General features: G+C 49.5%; 1 protein-coding gene across 1 annotated transcript; it reads right to left on the reverse strand.

Moving 5' to 3' along the window:
* Positions 1 to 4,525: 4,525 nt before the first annotated feature.
* On the reverse strand, positions 4,526 to 8,729 carry DPEP3 (dipeptidase 3). The gene is made up of 10 exons (XM_024555880.4): positions 8,433 to 8,729; positions 7,973 to 8,099; positions 7,367 to 7,496; positions 7,137 to 7,278; positions 6,832 to 6,901; positions 6,548 to 6,724; positions 6,160 to 6,244; positions 5,564 to 5,639; positions 4,952 to 5,087; positions 4,526 to 4,857 (listed from the first exon to the last, which is right to left on the reverse strand). Exons 1-10 carry the CDS (start codon positions 8,693 to 8,695, stop codon positions 4,615 to 4,617), a joined length of 1,449 nt encoding a protein of 482 aa, XP_024411648.2. The 5' UTR covers positions 8,696 to 8,729; the 3' UTR covers positions 4,526 to 4,614.
* Positions 8,730 to 9,748: the final 1,019 nt, after the last annotated feature.

A 9,748-nucleotide genomic window follows, 5' to 3' on the forward strand; every position in this document is an offset into this window, starting at 1 on the left:
CATCACAGTAGAAAATTTCAGCTCAACTGTCATGGTTCCAAATAAGTCAAGAAAAAACCCAGCAAGGATAGGAAATATTTTAACAACACAGTTAAGGAGCTTGACCTAATGGAAATGCATATAGTTCTATCTCCAATAACTGGAAAATTCCATATTTTTGTCAATTATACTTGGCACACTTAAAAAACTGATTATTGGTTGTGAAAAATACCTCAATAGAACTTCCACTTCCAATCATGATGGCCTGATAGGGACCAAATTTACCTCTCTGTGTAAATTAAAAAGAACTGCATGAAATAGTGGTTTTCAGACATTAGGCGATAGGTGATACAGGACCGTGACGCCGGGTGAAAGGGAAATAAGCGATGTGAGCCCTACGATTGTCCTAGCTCATTCCCCAGAGACAAATCCCTCGCTGTCATGTGGGAGTGTGACGAGGGGTGGGGAACCTCAACTCAGGGCCTAATGGTCTTGCTGAATTGAGGAGGAAAAAAAAAGAAAGCCTGCATCTGGGATGGCCAAAGCCGCTAGAGTTTGCAGGGCAGACAGAATACCATTGACGCGGAAGCTACACAAAAAGAGAAGCCTGGAGATCTGGAGAGGGTCCCCTTGAGTCAGCCAGAAGATTGACCTGTACACACAGAAGAGGAAGTTTACAGAAGACCAGAGAAGGAACCACTGGGAAGACATTGGCTGAATAATTCCTGGAGCTCACATAGCTTGTGTTCCTGCCAGCTGGAGCGAAAGCCCTTTTGAAATATGGAACATTGATTAGATTCCTCAGAAAGGCATTGCCTTAGTACTCAGGCTAAATTAGCTTTACGTGAAATAATGGTTGTCCTGACAAAGCATTGAGGTCCACCTGCAGAAGCGGGATAGACCCATCCTCCCCAAAATTCGGTTTAGATATCAAGACTAGTAAGGCTACACGCACTCCAAGAGGATAGAAATGTTATTACATCATGAGGCTTTCTGGGGAGAACAGGATGGCCTCCCAAGTCAGTCCAAAGGTGGTTTCAGAGAGCTGAGAAAGGACACTCACTGACTTGGAGCTTAGGGATATACAAATAAATAGCCAATAAACACAGGAAAAGGTGCTCAACATCGTTAGCTATTAGAAAAAGCAATAAAAAACCACAATGTGAGATTGGTGGTTGAGATATTTCACATCCCTTAGGTTAGCGATTATCCAAAAAAAGAAAGATAAGAGCTGGGGAGGATGTGGAGAAATTGAAACCCTTGTACATTGCTGGGGTGGGGATGTAAAATGGCACAGCTGCTATTGAAAACAGTCCGGTGGTTTTGCATAAAGCTAAAACTAGAATTACCATATGGCCCAGCAATTCCATCCTACGCATATACACAAAAGAATTAAAAATAGGGACTCAAACAGATATCTGTATATGCCAATGGTCATTGCACAGCCAAAAGGTGGAGGCAACCCAAGTTTCTTTTCCACCAACAGGTGAGTGGATACACACTGTGAACTCTACATACTAGTGACTATTATTCATCCATAAAAAGAAATGAAGTCCGATATATACTGCAACATGGATGAACCTTGAAGACATTATGTTAAATGAATAAGCTAGACGCAAAAGGACAAATGCTGTACAATTTCCCTTTTATAAGTTGGCTGAAATAGACAAATTCATAGATACTGAAAATAGAATAGAGGTTACCAGGGGCTGAGCAAAGGGCCAATGGGGACTTATGTTTAATGAATGCAAAGTTTTTGTTTGGTATAATGAAAAAAAGTTTTGGAAATAATGGTGATGTTCGCACAACCTTTGTAAAGCAAATTAATGCCACTGATTTGTGCTCTTAAAAATGTTTAACATGGCCCTGGCTGGTGTGGCTCAGTGGATTGAGTGCTGGCCTCTGAACCAAGGGGTCACTGGTTGACTCCCAGTCGGGACACATGCCTGGGTTGCGGGCCAGGTCCCTGGTAGGGGGTGTGGGAGAGGCAACCATTTGATGTATCACTCACACCTCGATGTTTCTCTCCCTCTGTTTCTCCCTTCCTTCCCTTCTCTAAAAGTAAATAAATGAAATATTTTAAAAATATAAATAAATAAATAAAACCTTTTCATCAAAGAAAATGTCCATACAAAACTTTTACATATCATAGGTGGAGAGAACACGCTGCACATTCACAAAATGAACACACCCTTGTATCCAGGACCCAGGTCAAGATACACACTTCACTAGCCACCAGAAGCCCCTCCTCAAGCCCCTTTCCGGGCATTACCTCCCCCGAGGATAACCCTACACTGGCTGCAACAGCAGAGATCAGTTTTACCTTTAAAAAAAAAAACTTTTATGAATGGAATAATATGATGTGCATTATTTTGTGCCTGGCTTCTTTCACTCAACATTATTTTGAGAAAGTTGCAAGCTGTCGTGTGTAACTTTAGTTTGTTCTTTTTCATTGCTATGTACTAGTCCACGGAGTTAATATGGCACAGGTAGTTTCTCTGTTGTTGGGTTACTTTCAGTTTGAAATTATTAAAAATAATGCTTTTCTGAACATAGACGGTCTTGTCTTTTTGTGCAGGCATTTCTGCTGAGTCTTTAGGGAAAAGAAATCGCTAAGTCCTTGGACAATGTCTTCCGCTGCAGTAAATAATGTCAAACTCCTTCCCGAAGGCATTTTTCTCAGTTTATCCTGACGCCAGCAGGGTGTGCGAATGCCTGTTGCCCCACATCTTTGCCACCGCTTGGCATTGTTCGTCCGTTAAATTGTAATGATCTTCCTTATGAGTTTTAGTTTGCATTTCCTTAATGATTATTAAGATTGACTATATTTTTGAATTCTTACTGGCTATTTGCATATCCTTTCTCGTAAAGTTTCTATTCAAATGTCTTGTTCACTCTTATTTTTAAAAAAATTTTTCTTGCCAACTTTTACATTTTTATAGGTTGTCTGCCGCTGAATACAAGCTCTTGGTCAAGGGTGTGTGTTGAAAATTTCTCCCACTTTGTGGCTTGCCTTCTCACTCTTTTTAGTGGTAAATTTTGATAAGCATGTTATTAATTTTAATGTAATTGAACTTATCAATCTTGTCCTTTGCCATTAATGCTTATGTCCAGCGTCGCTACGTTGAGATCACAAGTATATTTTCCTACACTACCTTCTAGGATGTTTATTCTTTTGCCTTTTGTAGTTAGATCAATGATGTATTCAACTTAGTTTTGTATGTTGTTTTCTGTGTGGTGTAAGCTAGGGGTCAATATTCTTTTTTTTAAAGATTTTTAAATTTATTTTTAGAGAAAGGAGGAAAAAAGAGAGGGAGAGAGACATCAGTGTCAGAGAGAAGCATGGATCATTTGCCTCTCGTACTCGCCCTGACCAGGGACTGAACCCACAACCCAGGCAGGTACCTTGACTGCTTTGCGGTGTGACACCCAGTCAACTGAGCCACAGCGGTCAGGGCCCATATACCTTCTTCTCTTCCCCCAATGGATATCCAGTTGTCGCACGCAGTTAGCTTTGATGAGTTCATCCTTGTTCTCCTCACCTCACATCCATCTCCCCTTCCTAACTTCCGGCAAGGCTTACCTCTGCAGACCTAAGACCCAACTCTAGACGCACAGGTAACAAACAGCTTTGCGTAGATTTTTCCATGCTTCCTACATGTGCCTAAGGTCTAATCCCTATGATAAGTTTCTCATTTTGTATTATTCATAAGGGATCTACTTATCTGATCAAATACTGACTGATATAATACTATTAAAGTGGGAAGACTCACTCTGCTAGATATCAAGGCTTGTTTTAAAGTTGCTGTAATTCATCCATTTTGGTATTGATACTATGATAAACAAATAATCGAAATCAATGGAACAGCATTTGAAAACAGACCCGCACATATATGGACACGACTTATAACATACGGTGGCGTTATAGTCTCTCTTTCTCTCAATTTCAGGTTCCCATGGAAGGAACTTAGGTCTGCCCGTGGCCCTCCCTCGGGGATCGGGAGAGGAAAGTGGCCAAAGATAGAGGGTCAGCAGGAAGCCAAGCAGTTGGCACTAGTTTCCTTTTCTTTCTCTTTTTTAAGTTTTCTAAAAATTGTTTTTAAGACTTGATTTTCTCCTTCCACTAAAAAATCAGTTTAACAAAGAAAATCAGAGGACCTTATCTGAAAAATCTAAAATCTTTATACACTTTCTCTCAGTATTTCCAAACAAATTGCTATTTATTCTATAAAAAATGGCACCGGCTTCTTGAAAAAACAAACTTAAACCTTTCAGAGAGAGGCTGGGGATGTACCATCACGCCCCATGATGGGGTCGACTCTGGATTCGATTCATTGTTGTTCTGTGGGCTTTCAGCATAGAACACGGTAAGGTGCCTCTGCCTTCTGAGATGAGACAGAGCTGGGGGGCACTGGGAACCACTCACTTTGAGCAGCCGGAGCTGGACCACAAGGCCCCTCACCACCCAAGAGCCTCTTGGATCCCACCTTTCACTCGTCTCACGTCAAAGAGGAAGGACACACACACCTCGTTGCATTCCCAAAATCTTTATTCTTAGCATGTGCTTGTGCCCGGCTGACTAGGAGAGGGACCTTGTGAGACATTGTTAAGGTGACCTCTGGGGAACTGACCAGGTCAAAAGAGCCACAGGATGAGGACTGAGAAGGTGGCAGTAGCCATGAAGCCCAGAAAAGAGTGTGGGGAGGCTTCTGAGGGACTCTGGAGAATATGACTGGCTGGCCTCTTGGTCACCTCCGGGTGTGCGGCCGGGTGCTCACGCTGACACGGAGACAGCAGGTGGGGGTGGCAGGACCTGCCCACCTGCCTGTCTGGAAACTCATCCTCTGCAGGGCTCTGGCCACTGCTTTCATCTCTCACCTGCGGGTGGGAGTCATCAGTCAGTGGCTCCCCCAGCGCACCCCTCACCTGCTCAAACCGCTGAACCATCCTTTCGCCCAGCCGAGCATAATACCTGTTCCACTTGTCTGAAGACCCGCAGCAGATTTCCTCGAAGGACACCCTGAAGCTCTCCCTCACTCCAGCCACGCCTCAGTAACTCTTCTATCAGAACTGGGTATGTGGATACATTCTCCAGTCCCTGAGGGAACCTGTGTAGCCACCAGCCATTCAGCTGTGGGACCTGGGCCCTGATCCTGGTCTAGGGCCTCTGTCCCAATAGCCCCAGTCACTTATGGGAAATTGAAGGCCATGTTCTTCAGGCTACTGAATGCAACTCATGAAGCTCTTTGAAGACTGGGCTTCTGCAGCATCTACCCACCGAGCAGATGATCAGCCCACAACAGATCTGCTGGGCTGGGAGTGGAGCTTGTGCAGGACAGATGAGCTCTGCCTGGGGGAGGGGAGTACTTAACTAGGGTGAGGACCTGGAGTGGAAGTGGGTCCAGTGGCCACAGAAGGGGCAGGGAGAGCCCAGGAAACAGGCCCTGGGAGTGGGGAAATGTTAGGTTGGCTGGGAGACAAGAGCCTGTGATTGATGCTTGAAGGATAGGAGGACCAAAGGATGGGGAATTATAACTCCCTGCTATAGTGCATCCCAAGAAAAGCCCCAGGGAAAAACACTCACCGGCCAGACCCGTCATAATTTCCACCAATCCCAATGAACTCGGATCCAATGACTGCCCTGATGTGGTCGAAGTGATCTAGAGAGGGGAGGTTTGTGGTGGGCAGCACTGGGCTGGAGTTCAGCCCTGGGGCCAGCCCTGGTCCGGGGAAGCTCAGCCCTGGCCAGTTCTCTGCTCACAGCACTCCAGGCCATGGCAGCTGACTTCAGAGAGCTCTCGGCCAGTTGTGAGTTCTGAAGTGGCTACAGGCTGGACACTGGACCTGGAGTGAACCTCAGAGCCACCCCTTTGGACCTTTTCCTGCCCAGGAGCCACCCTGCCTCTGGGTTCCTTGGGAGCCTGGTTGGGGCTCTGCCTGTCCTGTCCAGACGGGTGGGAGTGAAAATGAGACTCAGAGGCAGAGGCAGCTGCCTGCCCAGCCCCATCCTCATTGACTGTGGGTTCAGACCTGGGAGGTAGTGAAGAGCTGTGTCTACTCCCCGGGGTTGTGGGAAGGCTGCCATTGCTCAACAGGGAGGCTAGACAGTTAGACCTGTCCTGAGCCCTGATGGCCACAGGCCCAAGCTAGAACTGCCCAAGGAATTGAGGTGGGGCTCACCTGCCACAGTGGACACATTAGCAAACAGGTTACACTGTAAAATCCCCATGGACAGCGTCACCATCACAATGCCACCATTCTTCTTCTGCAGGGATAAACAAATGGATATTTAGTTTGGCTCTTCTGGCCTGATGGCCTGCCTCCTTGTGCCCTAGGGGCCCTGGTAGGACAGTGCTCAGTCCCGGCCTTAGGGGATGGAAGACACTTCACCTCCTGTGGGTTTGTGGGCTCCTGGGTGGAACTGACTGGACTTGAGTTTCAGAGATGGGGAGGATGAACTAGCCTTGGGCCTGAAAGTGAGGCCCAGGCTGGTAGCGTTGATCAGGGTCAGGAACCTTTGTATGAAGCATGCTTAGCCCTGGGCTTGAGGGCCGAGCTAGCCACTCACCAGAAGTTGCAGGATGTCATCGGGAACATTCAGCAAATTGTCGCACACAGCCCTGGCAGCTGAGTGGGAGAAGATCACAGGAGCCCTCGACACCTTCAGAACTTGTTGCACCAAGGTGTCCGATGCATGGGACAAGTCCACCATCATGCCCAGGCGGTTCATTTCCCCTACCACCTTCTGCAGGGACAGTTTTTTACAGTTTGGGTGTGTGTGTGTCGGGGATGCACATACGTGCATGTATCTGTAAGGACTGGGGGGTTAGGATAGGGAACCGGAATCCTCACCTCACCAAAGCTCGTTAACCCACTGACGTTGGTGTAGAAGTGGTGGTTAAACTTGGTGGAACTCTCCGCCCTGCACAACGAGCAAGAAGAGGGCAATCTCCTGGGCCATATCTTGGCCATTAGAGCCTTGGGACCCCGCAGTCCCTCTGTTCATCCACCCCACCTCCAGAACAGGGTAATGACCGAGGCCAGCTGCTGCCTGGGAGTGTGAGGGGCCTGTGGCAGTCAGCCTCCCTCTCTGGCCCCCTCTGTCCTCACCTCTCTGGCAGTTTCCCTGCCAAGCTACCTCATTCCACTATGCTCACCAGGGTGTGCTGCAGGTGAAGGTGAGGGTCAGGTAGCGCACTCCCAGCAGATAAAAACTCCGCAGTACAGAGAAACTGCTGTCCAGTGAGTGACCACCTTCCACGCCAATGAGGCAGGCCAGCTTCTGAGTGCTGTTCAGCCCTAGAAGAGGGTAGATAATCAAGTGGTCAGGGGCCAGAGCCAGAAGCACCAGAGTAAGCCCCGACTATTCCCACATTCGACAGCCCACCTTCAGCTGAGGTCACAAGCTCCAGTTCAGGGTAGGAAGCACACAGGCGATGAATGAGATCAATCTGCTCCAGCGTGAGGCGCACAGCATCCTGGTCCTGGGTCTGGCAAGGGGCGTAGGCTGACCAGAACTAGGAGTAGGGCCCAGGGGTCCAGAATGAGATCAGGCCTTGACCTGGCACTCCTTCTCAGCCCCCAAGGTGCTCACTTGGGTCAGTGGCCCGAGTGAAGCACTGCATAACCCGATGGCACCTCAATGACTATCCAGCTTGCAGCCAGCAGCCGAACTGTGGGCTTGTGACACACTACCATTGCCTGCTGTTTGTGCGTGTGCTGTGCGAATGCCCCAGGGCCAATCCACCATGTCCTTTGTGGTTCCGGCACCTCCCACAATAACCAGGGATTTTCTGGTCACTTTCTCTGTGTCTCCACAGAACCTAGGAACCCATGTGGCCAGCTTGTCTTCGCCTCCAATGCTCCTAAACTCCCCAGCAGCCATATGATGACACATTGTACGTTCTATGACAGAGGACTGCCCACCCAGGTTTCTCTGGCCTCCATATTCCCCAGAAGCCATGCTGTGGCACCCTGTGTGTCCCTGTGTTACCTGGGCTCCCACGAGGCCATCCCTAAGCTTGTCCAGGTTGGTCTGGCTGTGACTGAAGTTGCGCAGGTTAACGTTTTGCAGTCTGTTCTGAAAACGCTCTCTCAGGACCAAGGGCAGATGGTTGTGGCTGGGGGCATTAGGCAAGGATAGAGAAGGGTCATGGGCTCCAGGTCAGGCAGAACATGGCAACATGCCTGGGTCTGTTCTCTCCCACTGTCCTGTCCCACTCCACCTTCCCACCTCACACAGACAGTACCAGACCTCTGGAGGTCCAGCTTAGGAGTAGGGGTGGGGTGCCACCAGAAATGGGATAATGGGGCAAAGGAGGCCCATGAATGATGGTGGAATGTATCCAGGGGCGGTGTGAGGGAGCCTCCACACTAGCTCTGCATGCTCAGGACCCCTTCCCCTGCCTAAGGGTGGGGCAGCCACCACTGGTCCCCACCCCCCATCTACTCACCCATCCACTAGAGGGAAGTTCCGCATCAAGGCCTGTACGCGCTCCTGCAGTCTTCGGGCTCTGGGGGTTCCTGGCGGGGTTGGGACACTCGAGACGCCGGACGTCATGTCGCTGGTGGTTCCCAGCGCTGTTGGGGCGCTGTGTGTACCCGGCTTGGTCTGGGCGCGGGTTACTGGCTGGGGCAGCAGAAACAGCAAGAACAGCAAGCGCAGCAGAGGCTGCCGGCCGAGCACGTGGGAACACTCGAGGCCTGCGGGCTGCATGCTGCACGGGTCCTGGCAGGTGGGCAGACGACGACAATGGGGTCCCTACCGTCGATTTAGGTGACTCAGCAGTGTGACCTCCTGAGGAGAGTTAAGACGCTGGAAAGACTCCGGGAGGTCTGCAACGCGGTCGCGTGGCGTGGCTGCCAGGGGGCGGTACGGCCCTCCTGCCCCCTACTGGAGAGCACCCCAATGGGCCAGGCCGGCCTCCGCCGCGAGCGCCCTCTGGCGACGCGTCGTGGGCTCTATCCGCTCAGGATCCCTCCGCCCCGCTCTTCGTCTGGACGGACAGACTGACTAGATGAGTGGGCCAGTGGGGGAACTGGAGCCCAGGAGTGTCCCTAATCTCTCTTATAATCAGACAAGCGGAGTTTTAATTGCAGGGATGTGCCTCACAGGTCAACTCTTCTATGAAATTCTAAGCCCCAACTCAGAAGAGTGAATTACCAGTGTTTGACAGAAAAAAGATTCCCTATATGTGCAATAAAAATGAAATTTAAAAACAATATTTGTGGGAGACCACTTTGTTTTAGCATCTAGTGTTGAAATTTGCTTCCGTGCATGTTGATATATATGCGAAAAAGAGAGAGACTCCAGAGGTGTATGCGTACTAAACAGTTAATATAGCCATCCCGGGAAGGGGGTTACCAACTCCCTGGTCAATTTATTACTCTCTCTCTCTGCGATACAGGTATCCTGGCTGAGGGAATCTGTTGGTAGTGCCGGTGAGTGCTGGCCAGGGTGGGAAGACGTTAGTGGAGGCACCAGAGCAGTGGCTGAGCCCTGAAAGGAAGGGGCCTGATTCAGGCGGGGTGAGTGGAGAGGGCATCTCAGGTTGGCCAGTGGCCCAGGCAAAAGTCTGGTTTGGGCAGGATGACTATGCTGTGGAGGAGGAACTGGAAGACCCTAGAAGGCACGGAGGGCACGAAGTCAGGTTAGAGCTCTTGGTGCTAAGTGCGTGGTGGGTCAGGGGAAGGTGTTAGGTTTGACAGGTGACTTCACCTGGGGCGGGAATCCTCCTTCAAGACAAGGTGGTTTCCAGGCTGGCCATAA

This window comes from Desmodus rotundus, chromosome 12 (assembly GCF_022682495.2).
Source record: "Desmodus rotundus isolate HL8 chromosome 12, HLdesRot8A.1, whole genome shotgun sequence".
NCBI classification, from domain to species: Eukaryota; Metazoa; Chordata; class Mammalia; order Chiroptera; family Phyllostomidae; genus Desmodus; species Desmodus rotundus.

What these genes read in the sequence shown, in the direction of transcription:
- DPEP3 (XM_024555880.4), bottom strand. Translation starts at nt 8,695, where the DNA reads ATGCAGCCCGCAGGCCTCGAGTGTTCCCACGTGCTCGGCCGGCAGCCT. An exon ending in ATGGCCTCGTGGGAGCCCAG is followed by an intron (nt 7,497 to 7,972) that starts GTAACACAGGGA and finishes CCCTACTCCTAG; the next exon opens with TTCTGGTCAGCCTACGCCCC. An exon ending in TAATGTGTCCACTGTGGCAG is followed by an intron (nt 5,640 to 6,159) that starts GTGAGCCCCACC and finishes TCCCCTCTCTAG; the next exon opens with ATCACTTCGACCACATCAGG.